We start from the raw sequence: 27,594 nt of genomic DNA on the forward strand, positions 1-27,594 counted from the left end.
AAACTCCGTGGTATCCGCCGAAGTGTACTCAGAACCAACCATGGTATCTGAATGCGATAACCTAAAAAATAATAGTAAGTAAATTTAAAAATAGTAATACCTTATAGCTTATCCTCTAACTTCATCAGATATTGTTAGTATTTCTTAAATAAATTTTAAATTTTCATAAATTTCTGTATAATTTAATTCTTTTGGTTACATTACTATTAAATATTGAAAATTACATAAAAAGATTATAATCCAGAGTTGAAACACACTTAAAGTTCTTCTTTTTTATTATTAATAAATGAATTTAAATTTAAAGACGGCGTCATGAAGGACTAAAAATTCTTCAATTAGATCGAGTTGTAGTCAATAATGTGGATTTCACATAGTTTTATGTAATCTCCGGTAGCCAACCAAATCCTCGTCTAACCAATTAGGGTGTTAACTTGTTATCCTCGGTAATCATATTGTGAAAATTTTAGTATAACTATTATTAATATGCTCACAATTAATAACTAGTTAAGTAAATTTGATATAATTTTTAAATTATGAATTATATTATTATTACTTTTTTATCAATTAATTTTAACTAAAATTTTTACTTTAATTATTATATTAATTATTCATTAGTATAAATTTAAAATCCTAACAAAAGCACGACTCATAAACATCATACTAATTGGTTATTGGACTATGAAAAAAGAGAATGGTAAACAAGTTCAGAATACAATATTTTGAAGTAATTTGTAAAGTCATTTTTAAATCTGATTTTCGGATCCTCGTGAAACCTTACTTAGGAATTAAATTAAATTATAATTGCAAATTATTTTATAGCCTAAGAAAAATTAATAAACCCTTGTAATTAACCATTAATTGTGTCTGCTCACAAAATTTGAAGAGAAAGATAAGTAGTAGTTCATTCTAAAACTTTCACCAAATCCGTCGATATTAATATTAAGTGCACTATTTCCCGAAAATTAGATGAAGATAGCCAAAATGCATTGGCATTTTCAACAAGAGAACTAAAATATATGCGCATGTGTAGCAATGCATGGACTTATAATTTTGAACTTAAATTATGACACGAAAAGACTCAAAGTTAACGCTTATATCTTTTATGAACAATTTATATTCCTCTTATAAACAACACCATTTTAATTTTTAAATTTAATAATTGAAAGCAGAATCAACCTCGTTTTACAAATATGATTTTGACTTTTTTTGGTAAGTGTGAGAATGGGATGTACTTGCAAGTTTCACGGAGAATCAATATAATAATGGTAAGATATTAGAGCATCTCCAATGGCATAGGACATCCAATAGCTCTCGCATAGCCTTCCCATTGCCACATCATTAGCACTAAAATCCTCCGCCACATCATCTGGACATGCAACTAGACATCCAATAGCCCTCACATAGTCTTCCACATCACTAACAATTATATAATTTAATTTACAATTGTAGCAACATACAAAATTTAATTTACGAGACAAATACAGGAAAATTGAATAATACTATTAAAGTTTAAAAAAGTACAATAATTTTAAAAAATGTACATTTAAAAAAATTACATGCAATTAAATTAAAAACTAACGCCTTGCAATCATCCACGCCCACAACTCTTCAATTAAATCATTTTGGAGTCGAATATGAGCATCCGTCTGACGCATGTCGGTATTTGCTTGGAGGAGGGCTTCTTCATCGTGAGGTACCCCACCTCGTACGTTGGCGGCGGCGACGCTGTGGCTTGGACTGGCTTCATTATCGTCGTTGGCCCAATCAGTCAGTTGTACACCTTCATCTTCGACAATCATGTTGTGCATGATAATACAAGCGTACATTATATCAGCAATGCAGTCGACATGCCACAAACGCATTGGTCCCTTAACTGAAGCCCATCGAGCCTGAAGCACACCAAATGCGCGCTCCACGTCCTTTCGCGCCGACTCCTGCCTCGTCGCAAAGTAGGCTTTCTTCGCATCTGATGTGCACCGGATCGTCTTCACAAAGACGGGCCACCTAGGGTATATCCCATCTGCCAAGTAGTAGCACATATCATGCTGGTTGCCATTGGCGACAAAACTGATGGCCGGACCAACGCCCTGGCACTGCTCGTTGAAAAGGGGCGACGAGTTGAGGACGTTTAGGTCGTTGTTCGAACCGGCTATCCCAAAATACGCATGCCAAATCCACAGCCGGTAATCAGCTACGGCCTCGAGGATCATCGTGGGATTCTTTCCCTTGTAGCCGGTCGTGTAGAACTCCTTCCAGGCAGCGGGACAGTTCTTCCACTCCCAATGTATACAATCTATGCTGCCTAACATTCCCGGGGAACCCATGCTGATCCCCGTGCATCCGCAGCAGATCCCGGCAATCTTCGGGGGTAGGCTTTCGGAGATACTGATCACCGAATACTTCAATCACGCCATGACAGAAATACTTCATACATTCAATGGCAGTCGTCTCACCGATGTGGAGGTATTCGTCCCACATGTCTGCCGAAGTCCCGTAGGCCAACTGCCTGATTGCCGCAGTGCACTTTTGAATAGGGGTGTGGCCGGGTCTGCCAGCCGCATCGTGTCTGAAGCGGAAATACAGATATCGATGCTCCAAAGCGTTAACAATACGCATAAACAAGTCCCGCCTCATCCTAAAACGACGCCTGAAATAGTTGGCGTTAAAACGCGGCTCCTCTGCGAAGTAATATGTGAACAGGCGCTGATGTGCAGCTACATGATCACGATCAACCACTTCTCGACGGTGGACAACTGGTCGTGGACGAGGTACCGCCGGCTGCATATAACTCTGCAGCCATCGATCAACCTCACGGCTCGTATAGGCATCTAGCTCTTCGTTCATCATACGCTCGTACTCATCAGCATCCCCACCACTACCACCACCACAACCATTGACATTACTCATTTATCGTTGTTGATCTTGTACATAAATTAAGATAGAGAGAGTACTCGTTAAAACAAGTGGTGCGAATGAAAATGACGTCCAAAGCGCGTATATATAGTGTTTTGGAAAATAAAAAAAATAAAAAATAAAAATCTGACGCCGGTCTGACGCCGATCCGGGGCCTACAATGGCGCCGTGAGGATCAGCGTGAGAATCGGCGTCAGCCCAAGAATCGGCGTGGGCACGCCGATTTTGACGCCGATTTCGACGACGCCGCTCGCAATGGTTCGGTGTCAGCACCGGCGTCCGCGAAAAATCGGCGTGCCGGTGCCGACGCCGCCATTGGAGATGCTCTTAGACAAAAAGTCAAGGAATCTCTTTTTTAAAAATGATTGACTGTTTTTGAACTCTTATAAAATTATAACATATTTATAATTTTAAACCAATTTTACATTTTTAATGAAATTCATTTTTATGCATTTTTTACAGATAAAAAAAATTCATGTGGCCACTTTATGACATACGAAATTGTGTAAATAATTATTCACAAGAATAGTACTCGTACCAAGTAATAATTCCAATCATTATTAAAAAAACGTTCAGTATTTACCTTTTCTCACCAATTTTGAATAGTAATTGTGACTGTAAATTTATTTTGTTTCAGTCTTTCCATCAAATTATAGAAATAATATAAAAATAAATGAGATGTGTTGTAGCATAGTATTTTATGGATACAGTTTTAAAATAGTAGGAGTATCTAATTGGTAATGATTAATTAATTAACTATTTGGCCAAGTTGGCCCATTGTCTTTATCTTCATTACTCTAAGCTATCAAACTAAGCCCAAATATATTTACCATCAGTCTTTCATGATTATGTGGGGCGGTCGCCCCTCCCCGGCGGCCGAGAGGGTTGAATTTTCTTAAGGTTTGGCCGGAAAAAGCCATGGTCGCCCCCTCCGTAGAAAAAAATTGAGAGAGAAGAAGACTCCTTAGCTGAGCGGCAATGGAGAACTGCGCAGAGAGGAGGGAAGAAGAGAAGATGGAGTTATTGGAATACGAAAATAATGGAGTTATCGCCGAGATTTTAAGGGTCTGCGCAGGGACGGAGGGAAGAAGAGAAGATGACATGTGATAGGGCTAATATTACTCCATTTCTCACGAGAGTTTTGTCATAAAATAATTACTAGATGTATCCCTAGTGATTTTATTACTTCAAGTCTTAAACAATAAATGAAATTTATAAAATAAATATTATTATGAGCATATATTAAATATATATATATTAGTTGATTATATTTTTAAAGCATCAATTGAGTTTATTTTATACCGTATAACTTTAAACTAAGCTATACTCTTATACAATTTTATAAACTAGTTTCATCACCAAGTTGATTTTTCAAAAGAAAATTTTAGCGACCATATTGTCTATTATTAATTTTTGGCCGAACCATAAATATTTGGAACAAAAGCCAAGACACTTAATATGTATGACTAAAATGTTTTTTATGTATGGAACCAATTTAGGACTTTAGTCTATTAGATATATCAAATAAAATAAGAAAATATGATGATGAATATGAGTGAAGTTGTCGTTTACATGTACGAGAAGACAACAAATAAAGTATAAGCGCATCCGCAGGGGTGCTCGCTGGGACGGACGCCGTTCGTGCCGCTGCGCGGCATGTCCGCCGCCGATGCGCGACACTACTCGATGCATCGAGCATGTCCGTGCCGCTTAGCAGGCGACGTGGCGCGTTTCTATTCACCAACGGATTATCCGTTGGATTTTATTTTTCTTTGTTTAAAAAAAATCGAAAATAATACAAAAAATATAATTTTTTTTTCAGATTCCCAAAAATATAGCCGTTTTATTACCGTTGTTTTGAAATTTTTTAATAATTTTTTTAAATCCCAAAACCATCTATAAATACACACATTCATCATCCATTTTCACATCAAATTATCTCTCATTCATATTTTTTCATATAACTCATTTACATCTTCCTCTCTCACTCAAACCCTCTCTAAAAAAAATTTAAGAATGGATTTCACCGATATTATTGCGGAAGCGGAGCGCGAAGAACAAGAATACTATGAACAATATCGTGCCGCCTATGAAGCTTATTATTGCGGAAGCGGAAGCTAATGCCCTTAGAGGCTATATTTATTCTTTGTCTTTTGTATGGTTGTCATTTGTGACAATATATCTTTTATCTCACCATATGACTAAAGCATTTTATTTTATTTTATATTATATTTTTATATTATTGTGTCTAATCTATCTAACACAACCTTAATATACTTATTCCGTCTCATAAAATATGAAATATTTATTTTCTGAGTTAAGTGAACAAAAGTAAAATAAAAAAGGAAAAAGTAAAAATAATACTGTATTATTTTTAAAAAAATACTTGTATTATTTAGTACGATAATCTAGAAAAAAATGTTTTATTTTCATAGACATATATTTTTATTTTAAAAAACACTTGTAGTTATTGAGTACGATAATCTAGAAAAAATGTTTTATTTTCAATAGACGTAGTAGTAGTAGGAGTATATTTAATGAACTCGTACGAGACTCCAATTGGAATCGATTCCACTGGCTCATTAAAATAGAATCTGGAATCTGAACAGATTCCACGCTGTCACATTGCGTTCTTGGAGGTTGGAGCCCACTAGTACTTATATAGTCTTCGTCTCCTATAATCCAATTTCTTGTTTACTTGAATAGTCTTCGTCTTCTAATTTTTTTTCTTATATAGTTTTCGTCTTTTAGTATTTTTAAATATTCGACCGTCACACAGAAAATTGTACTAGAAGATTTATTTTTTCACGCCAAGCTTTATAACTTCTAATTGATAAATCTCGAATATCCGCAATATTCGGCAATAACATTCGAAAAAGAAAAAAAAGGTTACAAAATAACACAAACATAGTTGAGGGTGGCAAAATAAGGGAATGGATGAGGGTTTGCACTATCAAAGGTAGCAGTTGGAGCATTTCCTCTTTGGCCCGCAGAGCTCTCAAACTTCCGCCGCCATCACCTCGCCCTCATCGGCCGCCGGCTGCTGCTACCACACTCCCGAGTCTCTCGCTCTTCCTTCCGGCTCACTTCTACAGTACCTGTACCGGTATTATTGCGGCAGAAGCGTCATCATCAACGCCTTCTATGGGGTCTCAGGCAACTGAAATCGAGTGGCCGGCGAAGAAAGTTAGGGAAACTTTCATCAAATTCTTCGAGGACAAATCTCACGTCAATTGGATATCGAGCCCCGTTGTTCCGCATAATGACCCCACTCTTCTCTTCGCTAATGCTGGTAAATTCCCTCTTCTCGAATATTCGTGCTTTCTGCAATTGGTGTTAAGTGAAAGCTGAATTTGAAGTGGAGTAGCTATTTGTGATCCGAATGCAGCCTAACTTATAGATGCTGATTTCATTTGTTGCCGGTGTGTTTGATTATTTGATTGTATTGGTTAGGTATGAATCAGTTCAAGCCGATCTTCCTGGGCACGGTTGACCCTAATACGGAGTTAAGCAAACTCAAACGTGCTTGCAACACTCAGAAATGTATTCGTGCTGGCGGCAAGCATAACGATCTTGATGATGTGGGCAAGGATACCTACCACCACACCTTCTTCGAGATGCTTGGCAATTGGTCTTTCGGAGACTATTTCAAGAATGAGGCCATTGAATGGGCATGGGAGCTTCTTACCAAGGCAAGTGTCCTTCATGGTTTCTATCTGCCGAGATGAATTATTTTGTTCTCCTATTCGTTATTTTATTGGTTTCACTTTAAATTTGATTTGTTGTACTCTGGAACAGGTATATAAGTTGCCTGGGGATAGAATTTATGCCACCTATTTTGGTGGTGATGAGAAACTTGGTCTTCCTGCTGACTTTGAAGCGAGGGATAAGTGGCTCCAAGTTCTTCCTCCCAACCGTGTCTTGCCTTTTGGTTGTAAAGTATGGCGTCTTCACTTGTTCCTTCACTTTGTCCGCACCATGCATGATTTTACTTATTTATAAGTGTGCATGCATATACAGCCATATATATCTATGTATCTCTGAGTTCATAGCATATTGATGTAAACTTCCATGTCATGATCGGAAAGAGTGGCATAAATGGATGCATGAAGTGGATCCAACAGCATGGACATGTCTGCATTTGGAGGACAACACTAAGATAGCTAGACAGTAGGAATATAAAATCAAGAAATGTACAGAGATAATGTTTCATTCATGTGCCTATTGTAAATATATATTTGTGTATTTAGTTAATTTGGCAGGCTAAATGATTTCTAATATCTATATTCACTGAATATCCTTATTTTATGGTACTTTGAAATAATAGGATAACTTTTGGGAGATGGGGGATACTGGGCCATGTGGACCCTGTACTGAAATCCATTTTGATAGGATCGGCGGACGTGATGCTGCATCCTTTGTGAACAATGATGACCCTACAGTAATTGAAATATGGAATCTTGTGTTTATTCAGGTAGTACTTACTCTTTTATATGGGTGTGAGGAAGGAGTATTTATTTTTCATGGTTTTAGCAACTGAATTGATCACACATCACAGTTTAACAGGGAAGCTGATGGAATGCTGAAATCTCTGCCGGCGAAACATGTTGACACTGGGATGGGCTTTGAAAGATTAACTTCTATTCTTCAAAATAAGATGAGCAATTACGATACTGATATATTCATTCCTATATTTGATGCAATACAACAGGTAAATTGGAATATCCCAATCTTGGTAAATTAAACATTTTTCAGTCTGAAGAGTATTTTTAGCTAATTAAGAAGTTTTCCATGTTTTAAACGTTAAAGCTTGTGAAATATGTTCTGATACATTAAGACATGGCTGAAAATAATAAGGGGTTTTGCTCCCAATCTCTTTTATACTTTTACGTGAACATCCATGTGTGAGGTATTTGTTTTCACAAAGTAATTTCTAATCTTTTTAGGCAACTAAAGCCCGCCCATATTCTGGGAAAGTTGGATCTGATGACCTAGACACGGTTGACATGGCCTACAGGGTGGTCTCTGACCACATCAGAACGATTTCATTCGCCATTGCTGATGGTTCTCGCCCAGGTGAAGTACTAATTTCGTAATCACGATTGATGTGGCTAGTTCAAAAGTTGTAATTTGTCTTGCTTGAGACATCTTGTATTTCTTATTCATATTTCCCACAATAACATAGTTCTGAACACTTAGTATCTGAATTTCTGAACTTGTTTGAGGAATGTTAGTATATAGTTGCACGTTTATGCTTGTCATGTGAATCTTTTTGGATGGTGTGATAAGCTGATATACTGTTCTGCAGGTAATGATGGGCGTGAATATGTGTTGAGGCGCATCCTTCGACGAGCTGTCAGATATGGTACTGAAGTCCTGAAAGCTCAGCCAGGCTTTTTCAATGGGTACACATCTACCTAATTGTTCAATTTTGTTTTGTTTTTCTTTGTCCTAAAATATCCTTTGTATTCTGTACTGAACTTTTCAGTTATCATGGTATTTCACTATATACCCCCTCCCATTTCCTTAATCGCATATTTCACATATTTTGTTGCATAATGTAGAATCAACGTTGTTTATTGCTTCTCATTCTAATATATTGTTATGTGAAAAGGCTGGTGCAAGTAGTGGTGGATGTCATGAGTGATGTTTTTCCAGAGCTGAAAGAACACGCCGTTAAGATTAGGGAAATCATTGGGGATGAGGAGGCCAGCTTTGGCAGGACTTTGACTAAAGTATGTTCATTGATTTCCTTTATCTTCTTTTGTTATCCTTCTCATTTTGGTCATTGGCTGGCCAGTTTGCTGCTTCATTTTTATTTGCAGACAACCTATCTATGTCTTGACCTGTTTATTTGGGTTATGTCAGCTTCAATTCTCAAACATATGGCATGGCTCTCTAGCCATCTTCTGCTAATGACATAGTTTATGTTTAAATACTGAGTTTAGATCCCCTGATAGAAATAATGAATCTATTCTAATACATTGGTCTGCTTCTTCAACAGGGAATTGAGAAATTTAAGAAGGCTTCTCAAGAAGTCCAAGGGAAAACACTTAGTGGACAGGCAAGTAATTAGCCAGTTTTGTTGTCATTCATATCTATCCTGTTATAATAATTTGGTGCTTTTGTCAAGCTTTCTTGTGTGAAGGTCATTTCTGCATATGTATATATGTTAAATCAGCACTCTATATCACCCGAAAGAGTCTCCTTTTGTTGTTCAATGTCTTGAGTTAGAAAGCAGACTACTATATTTTCATGACCTAATTGATTGAGTAGAGGAGCATGAATAGTCACGTTTTGTCAGTGGCAATTGGCAAAAGATTTGTTTTTGTGATTGGCTGGAGCCCTTGCTTGGAACTCCATATTTATTATAAGTAATCTAACTGAAATGTCCTGATGCCTGAAAAGAATCACTTATCAAGAGTAATAAGTGTAGTCCCTAAGTTGTAAACAGATTTCCTGGTATTCATTCTCCCATGTGCAGCAAGTCAGCAACCATTTAACCCACTATGAGTATGTGGTTGTATATATCAATCATATGCTGCTACTGTGTTCGAGCAACACATACTGTGAGTCTGTGATATTTTAGTACTCCCCCTGCCCTCCAAAAGTAGACTTTAGGGACAACACAAGTTTTAATGGGGTATTGGTAAAGTAGGAGAAAGATAAAAAGTAGTTGAAGTGGATAGTTGGACCAATGCGTGGTGAAAAAGTTTCGGAAAATAGAAGTGGACGGGCCTAAAGGGCAAAGGGGGACTATTTTTTGGGGTCAGAGGGAGTATGTTCCTTTGATCATAAGAATTATTTTCAATTCTTTTTAGGTTTTCCTTTCCTCACTTGATCAATGAGATTTGGAATTATATTTTCTACTCAGGAAACTGATTTTTAGCCTCTAACGGAAAGTTTCTATTTAATTGCAATTAGCAGGATGCATTTGACTTGTGGGATACCTATGGTTTTCCATTGGATTTAACGCAGGTGATTGCCTCTTTAGTTTTCTGTGTGTTAATGATTTTGTTCTTTGATTGTGACCAAAAACTTATGTGTATCAGCTGATGGCCGAAGAAAGAGGCTTGACAGTGGATTCGGAAGGCTTTAATCTAGCTATGAATAAAGCACGAGAAAGGTCAAGGAGTGCACAGAATAAGGTGATAATGCACACTACATAAAATAAATAGATAATTGCTTCTTCTTCAGGGATATACTCTATTGATTCGTTAAGAAACTCTCGAAGTTGAAAGTATGCTTTTGCAGTAAAATTAATTAATTATCATAAGCAAATTCAGAGAATAATTCTTGATATTGATGCACTGAAAGAAGTATCTGGTAGTTGATAGTCTAAAGGTTATGTTTCCTCTGAATATGGTTATGCTAAAAGTTATCTGTTCATTTTCTAGCAAGCTGGTGCTGTTATTGCTATGGATGCCGATGCTACTGCCTCATTGCACAAGAAAGGGGTTTCTGCTACGGATGACTCATTCAAATTTACTTGGTTTCAGGTTTGTAACCATTCCAATTAGCTGCACTCAATCATTCTTCCTAGTTGCTACTGTGTATAACTGTACTAGTCAAAATTGGCTTACAGTTTGTGTCTCTGCTACTTCCCTACATAATAATCTTGGTACCATTTTGTTTTGTGGTCATAAATAATTCATTTTGGAGCTGTATTTTTTTATTTCTAAATTTAGGACCATACAAGTGTGATTAAAGCCGTGTACACTGGGAGTGAATTCCTTGAAAGTGTTGTCCCTGGTGAAGAAGTTGGCTTGATCCTTGAGACTACTAGTTTTTATGCTGAGCAAGGTGGCCAGGTAAACACATCTGACGTCAATCTGCTGTGGATTGTATCTCGTTTGTCACATATAGCACATATTTATTGATTTTCACCTTTTCATAGTGTCAGCTTGTTATGTGGTTATTTGTCCAGAAGCTAAATATGTCCAGTACATTTTTCAATTTGTTGTGGTGGAAGATTATTACCTCAAATTGGCTTTTAAAGATTATTTCCTGGTTAAAATAATGACATTAAACTCACTGTATTATGTTGCTGGTTACCCAAGATTGATGGATGGGTGGATCATAGGCTGAAGTTTGTTAGGAGAACTTGAGTTGTTTTTAACTATTTTAAACTAGAACACAAGATTTCCTGAAATGGTCTGCAAAACACAAATATGAACACCATAATATATAAGTCATTATCCTTGGGTAGAGTTTTCTTGCATGGATTTAGTTGGTTTTCCATTTGTGCTGGGCAATTATAATTCTCTTCTCTTTATCTTTCATAATTATCCTTGGATTTTTTTTTGCAAACGCGAAATGAACATGTGTTTGGAGCAAAGTTCTGTATTCACTTTACACTCCGTATTGTCTTGCAGATACATGATACAGGAATAATTGAAGGCCCTGATGGAGCTTTTGAAGTGAGCAATGTTCAGATTTATGGTGGGTTTGTTATTCATATTGGTTCTTTTCGAGGAAAGACTGGCAGACTTTACATCGGCGATAAAGTGGTTTGTAAGGTGATACATTATTTGATGCGTAAGGATTTAATCATGATTGTTCAAATACACGCAAATTAGGTGCTTTTGGATTGCCTTTTAAGTATTTCTTGTTGGGGCTGAGCAGGTTGACTATGATAGACGAACATTGATTGCTCCCAATCATACCTGCACACACATGTTGAATTTTGCGCTAAGGGTAAGGCTAGAACAGAAACTTGCTCTATACATGGGTTCTGTTTATTTTTGAGATTGACCTTCAAAACATTGTCATAAATGCAGGAGGTACTTGGTAACCATGTCGACCAGAAAGGATCTATTGTTCTTCCTGAGAAGCTGAGATATGACTTTTCTCATGGTCAGCTTACCTGTTTAGTTTCTCCAGTTTACATTTTTCCATCCCCTATATTAGGTAATTGATTCTCCCACAATGTAATACAGGTAAGCCTGTGAAGCCGGAGGAACTAAGAAAAATCGAGTCCATAGTGAATGAGCAGATTAAGGCTGAACTGGATGTTTTTGCAAAGGAAACCAAGCTTGCTGATGCAAAACACGTGAATGGTCTAAGAGCTGTTTTTGGGGAGGTAAGAGCTAGGATGATCTTTATTCTTGAAGATCATCTCATAGCATTTTGCCTGAATTTTCTGGCCATTTATGTTTTGTTTTTCATCTTTCTTTCTTAATTTTTTCTCTTTGTTCTGTAGGTGTATCCTGATCCTGTTCGGATTGTATCAGTCGGTCGCAAAGTGGAGGATTTACTTGCAAATCCTGAAAGTGAGGAATGGTTATCAATCTCTGCTGAGTTGTGTGGAGGTAAATAAAGGACTTTGATCAACTCTTACAGGGATTTTTTTCTGGGTTTTATAAAGTCGACATGCTTGTTCAGGCACACATATATCAAATACAAGGGATGCGAAAGCATTCGCGCTCTTATCCGAGGAAGGAATTGCTAAAGGAATTCGTAGAATTACAGCAGTCACATTGGATTATGCTTTCAAAGCTTTTGAACTGGCATCCTCACTTGAACAAGAAATAAATGAAGCATCCAAAACTGAAGGAAGCTTTCTGGAGCAGGTTCTTGGGTTTCAGATTCAAACTTTTCGATTGCTATGTGTGGAATTGTTGGATAACTACTTCACTTGCTTGTCTTAGTGCCTGAAACTTTGACATGCAATCGTACTATCCTTCAATTCCACCTGCCATATCTTATAGTTTTAATTAACACTTAACCTGTCTGCAAAAGTGGCATGTTCTTGAAGACGTGATTTCCTTTTCATTACTAAATGAATATCTTCTATGTCCTACTTTTGATATTATGAGCTATTGAGCTGACCTTTGTTTTAATTACTTCTCAGAAAGTAACATCCTTGAATAGTCGTCTGGAAGGAGCATCCGTCCCTTCTGCAACAAAAGCGGATCTCAAGGCAAAAATTTCTGTGCTTCAGGTACTTCTCAGCCCCAAGTCTGCTATGTATTAGTGGAGTTATATGTTATTGCTCTTGAGCCTAAGTCTTGTCCACAGTGGCCTGTGAAGCATTAAATTATTTGAGAAACGAGTTTAGGTAGTGTATGTGCTGGGTGTTTCCATATGCATTTGAAAATCAATGCAAGTCATTCACTAGATGATGAATTCATGATTCTAAAATAAGTTGTTTTTATTTTCTGATAGTCACTTGGTTAATCTCGTTCTCTGTCAAGTGTGTATGTGCCTATCTAGTGGACCCTCTTATTCTGATCATCTGATGACATACTTTAGAAGTTCACTGGGATAAAGAAAATGAACAGAAAACTGTGTTTTTGTCAGAGCCAAGTCATTAAAGCCAAAAAGAAGATAGCTGAAGAACACATGCGGAAAGCCATTGAAGCAGCCATACAAACAGCTGAAGGTGCTTCATCGAATGGAAAGAACTACTGCATTTCACTTGTTGACGTTGGTTCTGACACTACTGCCATTCGTGAGGCGGTTGTCAAAATCATGGAGCAGAAGGTTCTCAGCGCCTTCCTCCTTAAATTATAAGCTACTTCATATTTCCTAAATTATCAACCACTTCCAACTTGTTCATGACACATGGTTCTCTTAATATGATTTACTTGTGTTTTTTATAGGGTATTGCAGTGATGGTCTTTAGCAGAGACGAAACAGTGAACAAGGCTTTTGTTTGTGCTGGTGTACCAGAGAAAGATGGCAAGTACAAGCAGTTAAACGTTACGGAATGGTTGAAGAAGGTTTTGGAGTTGATAAGTGGAAAAGGAGGTGGAGGAAAAGGAGGCCTTGCTCAAGGGCAGGTGAGTAAAGCCACATTTGATCACCCCTTATTATAAGTAAAATAAGTCAAACATAGAGACGAGCATGATGCATGAACAATCTTTAAGTACATATTTTTGAATACGTATAGAATTGTACTCCCCGCCCCAAGCTACTAGCACCTTTTTTATTTTGGCAAAAACTTTCCTCTTCTACTTTAGCCTTTTTTTATCTATCACCTACTTTCATAAAATTCTTTAATTCCTCGCCAAAAAAATAGTGCAAGCAGCTTGGGATGAATGAAACGAAGTAGTAGTATTGTAGAAAACAACAGCAGAATGTTTTGTTGCATATAGTTTCAATGTTGATTGTGGCTTGTGGCATGATGTCAGGGGAGTGATGCATCACGCATTGAAACTGCAATGGATGTGGCGGAGTCCTTTGCGGCACTCAAGTTGGAATGACAAGACTTGCTTTTCTTCAACGTTTTAGACAAAGCATACTTAAGAAAAGACTAACTTTGATGTATTATTACACGACTCATTGCACAAGTTTTTTTTATAGATTTGATTACTTTTCTTTTCAAGAAATGTGGTTTCTTAATGCTCATAGCAATAAAACTAGTGATATCAATACCCTACTGCAAATGTAAAACATAAATAAATAAGCATATTTGTTTAGTTTCTGGGAGAGATGCGTGCACGCAGTGGATTTTTCATGACAATGGTGAACTCCTGCTTCTCAGTAAGATCAACTTCACCATCTGCTTCCCACTTGAAACTGCATATGAAATTTGCAACGAAATACTCCAAATGCAGCAGCGCCACCGTGAATCCCGGGCACACTCTCCTCCCCGCCCCAAACGGCATCATCTTTATCTCCCTGCTGCCTGTCACGTCGAAACCTTCCCCCTCGCACGCAGCCACAAACCTCTCCGGCTTGAACTCCATTGGCTCCTCCCACACTTTCGCGTCCCAATTCATGTCAGCCACCATGAAATTCACATACGTATCTTTGGGGATTTTGTGCCCCTCCAACTCCACCTCCTCCTTCACCCTGTGCGGCAGCACAAAGTGCCCCGGCGGATGCCGCCGCAGCGCCTCCAGGACCACCGCCTTCAGGTACGGCATCTTCTGCAGATCCTCCTCCTCAACCACATCCCCCTTCACCACGCCGATTATCTCCTGGTACACTTTCTCCTGAACCTCCTGCTTCTTCACTAGATTCGCCATGATCCATTGCAGTGCTGTTGATGTTGTATCGGTGCCGGCGGTGAGAAATTCGCTGCACAAACTCACGATTTCCTCCTCGTGAAGCTTTCTGTTCTCTTCCGGTAGAATTAGATCCGCCAGCGTGTCGACGTAAGCCACCAAATCTTCTTCCTCGTTCGTCTTCTTCGTTTTCTTCGATTCGATTCTCGATCTGATGAGAGGAATCAGGATTCTATCCTGCTCGTTGCGGAGTTCAAACAGCAGCTGCCATCGCTTGCGGAAGATGATGCGCCCTAGCCGCGGCCAGAAATTGAGAACGTTGAATCTCCGGAAATTCACGAGGAATTTACGCTGAATCGATTCGATCTCCTTGATTTGATCCTCCTTCAGCTTATCCCCAAAACACAGCAGCACGAGGAGACAGAACATGGCGTACTGGAAGTGATCAATCAGTTTAACGGAGGAATCCGACTTGGCGGCGGCGCGGATGCGATCCATGAGGAGAGACAGCACCCAGCGCCGCGACGCGGAGTATCCTCTGACGCGGGAGGGGTGGAGGATCTCCTGCGTGAGGTTGCGGCGGAGGAGGCGCCACGTGGGGCCGTAGGAGGAGGCGCTGATGGTTTTCCGCGGCGCGTTGAGGTAGGTGCTTGTTGGCGGAGGGCCGGGACGGTCGGCGAAGAGCACGCCGTGCTGGACGAGGGCCTGGTGGGCGATGGAGTGGTCGTTGACGAAGACGAAGAAGCGGTGGGCGATTTTGACGGTGATGATGGGGCCGTAGCGGGGTTTGAGGCGGCGGAGGACTTGCTCGAGTTCGGAGATGGGCTTGCGGAGCCAGATGAGGTTGCCGATGAGGGGGAGGGCAGGAGGGCCGGGCGGGAGGCGCTTGGTGCGGGGCGATAAAAGGGTGAGTGTGGATTTGAGTAGGGCGGCGACGCAGAGTGAGACGATGATGAGGAACCAAGCCTCCATTTTTGTGTGTTTCACTATTCTAGTCTAGGATGATGGGATAATCATAATACTAATACTCCTACTTCGTGTTTTTATCATTTTATTCATCTCCATGTTCACTTCTACTCCAAACAAATAGTAATTCTAAATTTAATTTTTTATTCGCAGAAAAAGGTTTCTTTAATCGATAAATATTCAATGGGAACATGCCACGTCAATTATTGTTATCCGATCTCCCGCCTCGTATCTCGTAATATGGACTAGTACTTTCTTTTTATCCCCTTTAGGACATCCGCAATGGGGTGGACGATAGGCCGCCCGATGTCTCGGGCGCGCTATCGGCTGCCACTGTGGGTGTGCGGACGATGCCCGATGCATCGTCCGCGGACGATACGCGGAGGATAGGGCATCGTCCGCCCACTGTGGGCGACGCTGACGATGCAACGCGTTTTCGTTTTTTTTTGAATTTTTGTCTATTTAAACCTCGTTTCTCATTTTATTTTTCATACGAACATTTCTCTCATCTCTCACTTTCTATACGCATATTTCGATCATCTCTCACAAACAAAAATGAACCACGACGACTGGAGTACCTCTAAGGGCGTTAGTCGGACCTTGACTCGAGCCTTATTCGATGCCGTTAATGACGCAATGGCGGATTACTTAGCCGAAATGCAACACGAGGAGGAGGCGGCGGCGGCGGAGCAGGTCCCCATGCCTATTCGACGTCGGACATTTGTCCGCCGCGACCACGCCGTAGCTCACGAACATCTATTTGCAGACTATTTTTTCGAGCAACCACGGTGGGGCCCGACTGTTTTTCACCGCCGGTTTAGAATGCATCGTTATCTTTTTCTCAGCATTGTCCAGGCGTTGGAGTCACGTGATGAATATTTCCAGTATCGGGAAGATGGCATCGGTAGTCCCGGACTTACGCCGTTGCAGAAGTGCACGGTTGCACTCCGGCAGTTGGCCTACGGCACCACGGTGGACATGTTGGACGAGTACCTTCACGTCGGGGAGACAACTGGCCGCGAGTGCCTGAAGAGATTTTGTAGGGGAGTTGTGGAGGCTTACAGCGACACATATTTGTGAAAGCCGACTGCTGTGGATTGTCAGGGCCTGGTGAAGATGCACGAGACGGCGCACGACTTTCTGGGGATGCTAGGGAGCATCGACTGTATCCATTGGGAGTGGAAAAATTGTCCGACGGCGTGGAGAGGCCAATTTACTAGTGGATACAAGGGCAACCACCCGACGATGATCCTCGAAGCCGTCGCTGACCATCGGCTCTGGATTTGACATGCTTACTTCGGTGTAGCGGGGTCGAACAACGACATCAACATCCTCAACTCATCCACCCTCTTCACCGAGCAATGCAATGGCAACGGCCCGGCCATCGAGTTCACTGCCAACAGACGCCAATATCACATGGGGTACTACTTGGCCGATGGCATATACCCAAGGTGGCATGTTTTTCTGAAGACGATCAGCTGCCCAATGGGTGAGAAGAGAGTTTTATTTGAGAAAAAGCAGGAGGCGGCGCGGAAGAATGTGGAGCGGGCATTTGGTGTGCTCCAATCACGGTGGGCAATAGTGAAAGGACCGACGCGTCTCTGGTGCAAGGAACTCATCGCCGATGTTATGTATGCGTGCATAATCTTGCACAACATGATATTCGAATACGAAGGTGGAAGCGTCACCGATTGGGCCGATGATGAAGGTGGATCTAGCTCCAGCACGACGACCGTGCCCCACGCTCGCGGATTACCGACGGGCTTCAATGAGGTTCTATCTAGACAGACCTCAATGCGCAACCAACAAGATCATGCTCAGCTCATGAACGACATGATTGAAGAAGTTTGTGACCGTAACCACCGTCGTTGAGAATGCGTATTTTTTTAATTCGTATTGTAATGTATTAATTTTAAATGAAATGAAGGTTTTTTCCAATTTTTATAGTTATTTAAATATTCAAATAAAGAAAATGCTTAAGGCGGCTTATAGGGCGCCCCACTGCAGATGGAAGGGTAGGACCGTAGGAGGATAAAATGATGATGTGGCGGTGCATAGGGCGCCCTATAGGGCGTCCTATAGGCCCCCTATTGCTAATGCCCTTACCATTATCTAATTATGGAAAATCTCCTTTATTACTTTCCAATTAAATTGAATCCGTTATTTTTTATACTCCTTACATTAAAACTTGTACCGGATCAAAAGTACATATTTAAATTTTTTTTTGGAGATAGAAAGAGTAATTGGATTTATTGATTTAACTAAGACTAATTTAATAGAGTATTTTTTTGTTTACTAATCCATAATTAGGATTTACTCAGCCAAGGGGACATCAAGCTCTGTAAATAGTGACTTAGTGAGATCTAAGATTTAGAGCATCCACATCCGTGCTCTTGCCAACGAGCATGGATGTGGGCGCGGTCCCACTTTTACTCCTTGTTCTTAGGCAAGAGCACAACACCCACCGTGCTCTTCCGTAAGGACAAGCTAAAGGGTCCCACCATTATATTATTCAATTTAAATATAAACATTTTCATAAAATAAAAATGCATTAAAAATACCCGGAATAATATTACAAATTACAAAAAAATTAAAAATTACATAATTAAAACACTAAAAATTAAAAATTACATAATTAAAATACTAAAAATTACATAATTAAAATGAGAGAATTTAGATGAGAATTGTGTAGTGTGGTGTGAATTTTTAGGTGTGGGAGTGGGGGTATTTATAGATGAAAATGTGTATTTTTGGGGAAAAAAATTGAAAAATAAATTAAAAGTGGGTAGAAAACGGATATACTTTTTTGGGAAGTGGGAAAATATATTTTTTTATTTTTAATCGGTTTTTTTAATTAAAATCCGATTTAAAAAAAATAATTGCCAACGGCTATGCCGTTGGCCAATGAGAGGCTGACACGTACGCTGCTCGCTGGCGCGGACGTGCTCGATGCATTGAGCAGCGCCGCCACAGCGGCGGACAGCGGTGTCGTGCCGCTGACACGGACGGACGTCGTCCTGCTCACCGCTGCGGATGCTCTTAAACTCCATTTCCACGCCCTGGCCTCAAGTCATAAAAATTAATTATGATTTATAAATTTATAATTAAATTACAGGTATCCAATTGGTTCATTTTAAACGTTTGTGTATACACCTATTGTGAATATATTTATACCATATTAGATGATTAATGTATATTGAAAAGGGTTTGGTGGCAAGCCGCAAGCATGATAATTGATATTGATAAATTCATTAACATTTAAAAAGTACTCCATGTTTCATCAGCGTAGTAGGGAATAGTCAGTAGGCCCGACGGTGGATACCCTTAGTAATTACCAAAAAAAGTACTCCACGTTTCAATTAATCAACGTGTTCATTGTCTACTCTCTCCCTCATTCGTGTAATTTCTGATCAATACGATTTTAGTATTTGATTTCTAACATGGATTCAGTTTTTATAGTAGTCGCAAAATTTGAACATTTTGAAGTTAAATAAATGTATGTAGGTTCACTGACTAAACGTCTATAGCGACCATTGTTTTACGATAAAAGTATTGTTTTTCATATACTAATGTACTTTTGTCTAGAAAAGCTTAACGTGATTAAATAATGATAAACCCTGGCTTATAAGATGGCCAATCAAAGCAAAAACAATCTACAACTATAAAACATCGCAACTCTTTAAAATTCAGAAAGAAACTTCAAATATTCTGATCTCTCGACCAACAAGGATCTAAATGCTTAACTATAATCCAATGCATTTACCAGTACATTTATAAAAAATTAAAATAAAAATAAATTAGATACAAGTCAAGATCACAATTTTGAAGAACGGCAATTGTTTATAAAAAAATATGTCAGCTTATCTATCTAAAATTAGAGAGGCCAGCCTCATACAAATTGAGGATGACTGGGCAGGTAAACAAAAGTGTTTATTGAAATCAGGAAGAGCTTACGTTACGTAACTTAGAACATACGCAGTTAGTATATGAACAAACAATTAGGAACATAATTAAATATTCCCTCCGACCACGAAAAATAGAGCACATTGGTCATTTTTTATTGTACACAAAAAATAGAGCACATTTAATAAAGGAAAGTTTTTCAACAGGTTCACTCTTACTTTTTTCCATTTTCTCTTACTAATAATATGGACCCCACGTTCTACTAACACCACTTCTCTCTTACTTTTTTCATTCTCACTTATTTTACCAATTACACATTAAAACTTGTGTCATTCATAATATGTCATATTTTTCGTGGACGGGAAGCAGGTAACTAGGCTTTAATATAATTGGACTTGCAGAGGATAGGGGACATGATATCTCAATTTGTTAGGTGTCATTTTCTTTGAAAAAACCGTGCAGTGAACAGTAGACGTTGACGGGCCAAGCTTTGGATGGGCTCAGCCCACTTTAGAACTGTTGCATGGACTCTTGGGCCATCCATGAATGGATCCACCATTGCTGTGCTGATAATAGTAGCTTTTTGGAGTCAAAAGAATACTTTCTGTGTCCTCTAAAAATAAATAATTTTCATTTTAATCTTTTTTTTAAAATTATGCATTTGTTATTTGAGATTTTTTTTTCTGAGGAGGGAAAACAAATTTTCCACTGTCAATATTTCAATCAATTTTTATTTTTAATTCTCTTACTTTAACAATTATACATTAAAACTCAAAAAATGCTATTTTAAAGAAAATAGCATTAGGTAGTTGGGGTTTGTTTGTTTTGTGTCGACGTACGAGCAGAAAAAGACAGCTTCCACATCCAGTTTGGTTAGTGTAGTCGTAGATCTAGGCAAAGCAAAGCAATCGATGTAGTTAATTCTACTCTATTTCAGAATATGTGAATAGAGAGAGCATTGCATATTTGAAGCTTTCAAAGCAATCACCAATCATCCAAAACGCAAACATCTTTATCAGCGGAATACTCTAAAAAATAAAACTCTCCGGCCACAACCGCAAGCCTATATACAAGCAAACCAACGTCGATAACATAAAACTCCCTCCTAATTCGACAGCACAATACACTATTTGCAATTAGCTATTTCCTATGATAAACAACACTATACTATGCATAAATCAGCAAGAACCAAGTTAAATACACGCTAAAACGATGGTGTACACCACCTATATTGACAAGCCTCTATCGCTTCCACCGCATCATCTGCACAACAAAATGACACATGAGTTGGTACTTCTCAAGAACTACCAAGACAGTGATCAGTAATGTCTACATACTTCAGACTTGAGGAGGGGACTCGGGCTCCGAGCCACCAATAGAGGAAAATGAGATGGTATCTTCTTTGGGTATAGCAACAAAGTTCAGAGGTGCAGTGGAGAGCCTTCTCATTTCCTTGAAATAGCCGTTTTGGCGTCCTGAATATGAACGTGGCGTAAGGAGCTCGGGAGTTGCAGCACCAACTGAGTTGCGACGAGGCGAGGGTGTCACCGATCCATTCCCATATGCTCGATGGCCGTTTTGATTCCTGAAGCTGTTGCTTCTCCTGGGACTTGGCTTAGACCCATATATAGATTCTATCTCAGTATGTAGCATATCTTGCAGTTTCTTCTGATCCTAAATTCAGAAAAAGGTAGATGGCAAAAGAACATGAGAACCATCGAAAATTATTGCTCGATTGTTTTCCTTACAAGCATATTGTTCAGGAAACATAGGGTGAGTTTTTTATCCTGTTTTCTTACAAGCACATTTGTTTCCTTACAAGAATATTGTTCAGGAAAGAATTTCACAAAGATAATCAAATTTTAATTACCATGTTATCAACAAAGAGTTTCACACAGATAATCAAATCTTAATTACCCGAGCTCTCTTCTTCTCCTCTTCCTTGAGTCGTCTGGCTTGTTTGTAGTCCTCCAAAATTGACACCAAACGCACCTGCATATTACAGGCAGAATACAATGAGCAAAACACTCAAAAACTTGCAATAATATATTGAAAGATTTTAAATCACTCACTCCATCATAAAGAAACAGTTTTTGTTTCTCCTTCTCCCATGCAAGAGTCCTGCTAATTAAATTATCAACCACAGCTGCAAATTTTATCTCATTAACCCCAGAAATACGATCAGCTAAGATAAGGAAAGATATCATCAATGGGTCCGACAAAGTACCTGGAATCTTATTTATCATGATCCTGGCTCGCTCTGCACGCTTAAGGCTTATATGTGCACCTCTTCCAGCACTGTAACGATTGTGATCCTGGAAGGTCAATAAAAAGAAATGATAAATTGGTAGTGAGAGAACTCTGATATCTGTTTTGCATATCCTAAACATGATATGGCAGCTTACAAGGTTATAATCTTCAAGCCACTTTTCCTCATCACATGCAGAAAGCCACCGGTTTATCTTTTCCATTATTTCTTTGCGGCTTAAAGCTTCGTCTTTGACTCTACATATTTGTGCCTCGATGTTAGCTAAGAGCTCACTTGGATCCACCAAGCCTGCAGTATGATCGAGTTGCACCCATTAACTTCACTAAGAATCAACAAGACTGCAGAGAGAGAGACGAGAAGTACTTATCGAAACAAATTAATCACCTGAATCAATCAATGCGCTGGTTTTTTCAGCAGCTGTGCTTTGATCTGGTTGAATATGAATTTTACAACAAATATCTTCCAACTCCGACCTCTTCTTCAGCACAAGTTCCTTCAACCTACTTGTTTTTAGTTTTGTGAGCCTCTCAACCTCTGCTGATGCCTGTCAAAGATGATATTCCAAATAATCAACTAACGTTGCTGGAAAGAAGCCGCGCAGTAGGGTAGTTCATACTGCTTCTGTACCTGCTGAACTATCTCCGGTGAAAGAGCGCCAGGTTGCACAATTTCTGATTCTGACAAACCAAGGACAGAAGTAATTCTCAGTAAGCTAGCCTTGTCTTCTTTCGATGTGTCCATCAAGTTCCAGAGTTCAAAGAGAGACCCGGAAACATCTTTCAACTGCAGCAACCATAGTTCTTAATGAGCAAGAAAATAAAATATTCAGACAAAAGACTCCCAGAGTCCAAATACCTTTTGAAGACGGAACTTTTTCTCCGTTTTCAACTTAAGGACAGCTTGATCAAGTCCCTCCAATGTGCTGTCGCTGATATTCGTAACAAGCCCCATACTTGATCCATGCAAGCTTGGGTGAATATCACTCACAGTTTGGCTAAAATCTATACTAAGGACACCACACAAAGTATGGACTTCGTTAACATAATCCATGACTTTCTGGAGACGCTCAGACTGCCAAGAAGAAGAAGAAGAAGAGTAGTTTTAAAACCAGAGTCGAGTAAAATATCCGTTCCAACTAATGGGTACTCAAATCAATTTTGGCACTTCTACAGTATCCTTCAGCAAAAACAGTTGTTCAAACTGTGAATAAAGCACTTCCAAATTAAATAATAAGGCCATATAAAGTTTCCATGCTATAGTTCATTTTCAAAACTGGAAAGATGCAGAAATAGTGGATGCACAATACAGAATATACTCTTTGCATGAATTTTTCATGTTTAATGCATTACTTCGCCCACCTTCTCTTTCTGAAGAACACGAAGTTTTGATTGATGTTCCGTGAGTTTTCTCACTGACAAGTCTTGTTCTTCCATAGTCAAGGAGCTTATGGAACTGGCAGTACTGCCATAACCAGAGATCTCGCCGCTAATTTTCTCAATTTGTGACCTGATATCTGCAAATTGTTTCATCCTTCCCTCCTTCTTTAGTTTTAGGTCTTCCGCTAACGGTCTGACTGAGGCTAGTTTCCCTTTCAAAGATTGGGCTTTCTTGTCAGACTGCACCTGTTGGTTCAGAAAATATCACTCCATCAATATTATATAACCAATAAAAAGTTTATAATGGAAGTCGAGTTGATATTAATAATAATGAATGGTTCTAACTTTGGTCTCTTAATGCAATTTTCAGCAATGCAACAAGGAGCTGAAAAGCTCAGTAAACAAATAGCCTAGAAAACACAGATAGCATAACCAGGACAGAACAGAAGTTAAGATTATCGCAGATGCAGTGTAATGCAATACACCATAAATGTTTTATATAGAGCCACAAGAATACAGAATCAAGGGAGTTGTCAATCAGCCGATTACAAACTATGGGCCACTCATAATAATATGTAGAAAACTTTATTTAATAAGCAAAAACAAGTAGGACAAATTCTCAAAGCTTTGAAAACATTGATTTTGTACTGCTTTATGTTGTTTTACTCAGCTCAGTCTAATATTCAGTTGTCTGCCACACACCAAACATTAGACAAGAATTGAGCACAAGTCCTGCTTCACTCATAGTCATATGATTCAAACCATCACTATGCTTTGCCAAATTTGGAAGTGAAAGTAGAAAGGTTATGTTATGCATTCTTGCACGATATGTTCCATAATAGTACTTCAGTTGAAGGAAGAAACGGAAGGTCGGATTAAAGAATTAAGAATGCAAAATGGCAGTTCGGATTGTTTCAAGTGCTAAACACACTTCATTACCGGCGAATTAATGTTTATTTCCCCAAGAGTTGCAATAAGCATTGCAACCTCAGCTTCCAGGGAAGCAATAGATTGATGTAGGCAAGCCTTGGCATTTGCGGCCTCATCAACCTTTCTTCTGTATACCTCCAAACACTCTCTTTCGAGCTCCATTAACATGCGGTCTTTATCAGATTGAGTCTCCCCAATTTCAGTCCATAGTTGCTGTTCATCAAAAAATAACAAAACCACTAAGTAAATCACACTCTATTACCATCATCACAGCCTTACCTAAGGAAACTAAAATATTGCGATATCCAAACAAGGAGATATGAAATAGTACTACATCTTTTCTTTATCATTAGAAAACTCAGGTTATATACAGGAACATATTGACATCATATGCTTTACAAATTATAAACTTTAACAGAGAAACTATCTATAAAAAATTAATCTTTCTTCTTGAGACTGAAGAAACAGGGGCTTACTGGAGAGGAAAATATTCAAGATAAAACTTGGAAGGGGAAAAAAGGAATGCTGAAAAATTATGAAGTACTAGTAATAAATTACATATCTACACATAATAGTACATACATAGATTTCCACCTTATCCTATAAAATTTAACAAATGGAAAAAGAAAGAAGAAAAAATCAAAGTAAAAAAGTTAAACAGAAATCATGAAAACTACTCAAGAAAACCAAAAAGGGAAATTGCACTTAGGTTGCTAAGATGTCAAAATTCAACATTTTCAACGCCGTGTGTGTGTGGGAGAGAGAGAGAGAGAGAAACCTGAAGTTCTTTGAGCAGAGTATTACAAGTATTGCTTGTGTGGAAACTGATGGAATCACTCCCAAACGCAGCAGCCATCATTTTCACCACTGATTAAACGATTCCCACCACCACCACCACCACCACTCAACAATGTGCAGAAGGCAAACAGAGGAAAGGAGAAAAAGGCAAAAGAGAACCCTTGGAAAAATAATGGTCTAAAGGCTTGAGCTTTACAGTCCTCAAGAAGAAGCAAGGTAGAGAATTTTAGCTTTCACAGCTAAAAAGGAAAAAGCGCAGCAACTTCAAGGCTCCTTCTCTCACTGTCTCCTTTACATGTGTTGTCAAAAGGAGAAGCCAAAAAGAGACCATGCTCCACCATTTCCACTTCTCTCTCTCTCTCTCTCTCTCTCTCTCTCTCTCTCTCTCTCTCTCTCTGCCGCAAACAGATCTGAAGCTAAATTCAACGCAAATGAACACACAACTACCAACCCCGCGGATGAAAACAAACTTTTTTGTTTGCGTCTAGTTGTTTAATTTCACTAATTTAAAGAAGAAGGACAAAAATGGAGAAATTAGGTATTACTAATAAAAAGAAAGGAAGAAGAAGAAGAAGGTAGCGCCAACCCAATTATTATGCGGCAACAGCTATCACAATCACAACTATTGCTGCATTTTAATACTACTACTCTTTTAACGCAGGTGGAAAACAGGAGGAGAAAATGATGATGACAGTGGTGATTTTGGTGCTCAGGGGTGGCTAACTTGCGCGCAAATGCAGGTGGATCTGTGCGAGTTCTATGCTACAAAGAGATAGAGGAATTGGAATGTAATATTTCTCATTAATTATTCACAGTATATATTCTGTAATTAGTCTTGCGGAATTGCTATCTCCACTCCATATCTCACTACCGCCACCCACCCTCAAGGCGCCATTTTTGCGGAAATGTCAATCTATTTACACGACTTAGCAGTATTATTATTACTGTGATTTTTATATATTAGTATTAGTATTTTACTCCTTGTCTTTTGTCTTTCGTATAATTAAATTTTAAATTCATCTACAATTTTTTTAAATGCATACAAACAGAAGATTATCATTACTTGTACATCTAGTTTCTTATTTATATGGAGTATACAAAAGAATCAAATAGAGTGAAAATTTATTAGTTGACCATTGTATCCTTTTTCATCGAATTTATGATCTTTATATATATTGACACCAAAAAACCAAAAACAACTGTCTAATCTATAACTGATATGAATGTGCCAGAAAAACAATCTACATGTGATCATTATTTGGATATATTAGAGTTCTACTTAACCAAAAATATTCGGAATTTGTTTGTCATTGAAAAAGAAAAGAAGTTGAATTAAGTAGGGTACGTGTGCAATGATGTCTAAATAGACTCCTCAAATATAACTAAATTGTAAAATTTAAAATAAATTTAATACTAATCATTTTGTAACATTTTAAAAAAATTGATATTAATTCAAACCAGACTCGCAATTATATTACGATTCGACATAAAATTTCTATATCACTTCTTTCTTATTGCTACATATAATACAATAAATAACAACACAACACTAATTTTTAATTAAATTCACTTAAATTTAAAATTTTAAAGATATTATGTACATATACAATTTTTTTATGTACATTTATCTTTTCTCTTATATTAATACTCCTATGTTGCATCACTGCATGGGAGTTGGGACTGTCTATTATATACAATCAATTATTTTTATAACAATGTCAAGGTACTTTATTACATATGGGGATGTATAATGTAGTGGATTAGGTCGCTGCTGCCCAATCATTGCCTGATAACAAATAATGTAACCAAACTCAATAATGACGATATAATGATGATTTATAACATACTACAACGTATATCAACATCTAAAGTAAAAGAATTTTATCAAGAGAATATATACCATCAACTATGTCTATCCTTTATCCTCAAACCTATATTTAATTAATATAATTGCAAATAATCAAATACTACTATAAAGGCATAAAGCTTTAATTTATGTGTTCCTAACGTATTATAGATAATTTAAAACATGTTACACAATTTTATTTGTATTATCTTCGTTTTTTTTTCATTTATATTCATCTCATAAAATTGGTCTATTTTTTGTCTCCAAAAATCGTCTCTTTTTTTCAATTTATATTCATCTCATAAAATTAGTCCATTTATATTTTTAGAAATTTATTAACCACACATTACATTAATGATGATATGGTCTAATTATCCATTAATACTGCTTCAATTACTGCTTCAATTACTTTATATGGTCTAAGGTCATCCACAATAGGAATAGCCCAGCAATAGCCCAGCCATAGCCTAGCCACTGCCACATCATCAGCACTAAAAATCCTCCTGCCACATCATAAATAGCCCAGCCACATTAATAGCCACATCACTAATAACAATTATATAAAATGACATAATTAACAATCACACAATATACGGAATTTAATTTACGAGACATATACGGGAAACATTAATAATACTA

The 27,594-nt window shown here is 38.2% G+C and overlaps 3 protein-coding genes across 4 annotated transcripts; 1 reads left to right on the plus strand and 2 right to left on the minus strand.

The window, feature by feature from the left end:
• The first annotated feature begins 5,731 nt into the window (after positions 1–5,731).
• Positions 5,732–14,259, plus strand: LOC121798376 (alanine--tRNA ligase-like). Its single transcript, XM_042197345.1, has 23 exons — positions 5,732–6,205; positions 6,367–6,605; positions 6,712–6,852; positions 7,241–7,387; positions 7,472–7,624; positions 7,860–7,989; positions 8,222–8,318; positions 8,528–8,648; positions 8,918–8,977; positions 9,841–9,891; positions 9,966–10,061; positions 10,311–10,412; positions 10,602–10,724; positions 11,289–11,432; positions 11,539–11,610; positions 11,694–11,769; positions 11,853–11,995; positions 12,116–12,224; positions 12,298–12,485; positions 12,767–12,856; positions 13,216–13,398; positions 13,518–13,697; positions 14,049–14,259. The coding sequence occupies exons 1-23, from the start codon at positions 5,851–5,853 to the stop codon at positions 14,118–14,120; spliced, it is 3,072 nt and encodes a 1,023-aa protein (XP_042053279.1). The 5' UTR covers positions 5,732–5,850; the 3' UTR covers positions 14,121–14,259.
• On the minus strand, positions 14,200–15,928 carry LOC121798377 (cytochrome P450 89A2-like). Its single transcript, XM_042197346.1, has one exon. The coding sequence runs from the start codon at positions 15,837–15,839 to the stop codon at positions 14,334–14,336; it is 1,506 nt and encodes a 501-aa protein (XP_042053280.1). The 5' UTR covers positions 15,840–15,928; the 3' UTR covers positions 14,200–14,333.
• A 4,799-nt stretch (positions 15,929–20,727) lies between these two features.
• On the minus strand, positions 20,728–25,908 carry LOC121798378 (65-kDa microtubule-associated protein 6-like). 2 transcript variants are annotated; one of them, XM_042197347.1, is made up of 12 exons: positions 25,090–25,908; positions 24,321–24,524; positions 23,364–23,627; positions 22,861–23,076; positions 22,633–22,788; positions 22,390–22,549; positions 22,142–22,293; positions 21,964–22,051; positions 21,809–21,882; positions 21,654–21,728; positions 21,074–21,410; positions 20,728–20,999 (listed from the first exon to the last, which is right to left on the minus strand). In XM_042197347.1, the coding sequence occupies exons 1-11, from the start codon at positions 25,168–25,170 to the stop codon at positions 21,075–21,077; spliced, it is 1,806 nt and encodes a 601-aa protein (XP_042053281.1). In that variant the 5' UTR covers positions 25,171–25,908; the 3' UTR covers positions 20,728–20,999; position 21,074. The 2 variants fall into 2 exon arrangements, with proteins under 2 accessions (XP_042053281.1, XP_042053282.1); XM_042197348.1 differs by lacking the exon at positions 25,090–25,908 and adding an exon at positions 24,788–24,910.
• Between the last annotated feature and the right edge of the window lie 1,686 nt (positions 25,909–27,594).

This window comes from Salvia splendens, chromosome 4 (genome assembly GCF_004379255.2).
Source record: "Salvia splendens isolate huo1 chromosome 4, SspV2, whole genome shotgun sequence".
NCBI lineage: Eukaryota > Viridiplantae > Streptophyta > Magnoliopsida > Lamiales > Lamiaceae > Salvia > Salvia splendens.

What these genes read in the sequence shown, in the direction of transcription:
- LOC121798376 (XM_042197345.1), top strand. Translation starts at nt 5,851, where the DNA reads ATGAGGGTTTGCACTATCAAAGGTAGCAGTTGGAGCATTTCCTCTTTG. An exon ending in CAGCCAGGCTTTTTCAATGG is followed by an intron (nt 8,319 to 8,527) that starts GTACACATCTAC and finishes TTATGTGAAAAG; the next exon opens with GCTGGTGCAAGTAGTGGTGG. An exon ending in TCAAATTTACTTGGTTTCAG is followed by an intron (nt 10,413 to 10,601) that starts GTTTGTAACCAT and finishes TTCTAAATTTAG; the next exon opens with GACCATACAAGTGTGATTAA.
- LOC121798377 (XM_042197346.1), bottom strand. Translation starts at nt 15,839, where the DNA reads ATGGAGGCTTGGTTCCTCATCATCGTCTCACTCTGCGTCGCCGCCCTA.
- LOC121798378 (XM_042197347.1), bottom strand. Translation starts at nt 25,170, where the DNA reads ATGATGGCTGCTGCGTTTGGGAGTGATTCCATCAGTTTCCACACAAGC. An exon ending in AACTGTTTCTTTATGATGGA is followed by an intron (nt 21,729 to 21,808) that starts GTGAGTGATTTA and finishes TGTAATATGCAG; the next exon opens with GTGCGTTTGGTGTCAATTTT. An exon ending in AGGAGAAGAAGAGAGCTCGG is followed by an intron (nt 21,411 to 21,653) that starts GTAATTAAGATT and finishes TTCTGAATTTAG; the next exon opens with GATCAGAAGAAACTGCAAGA.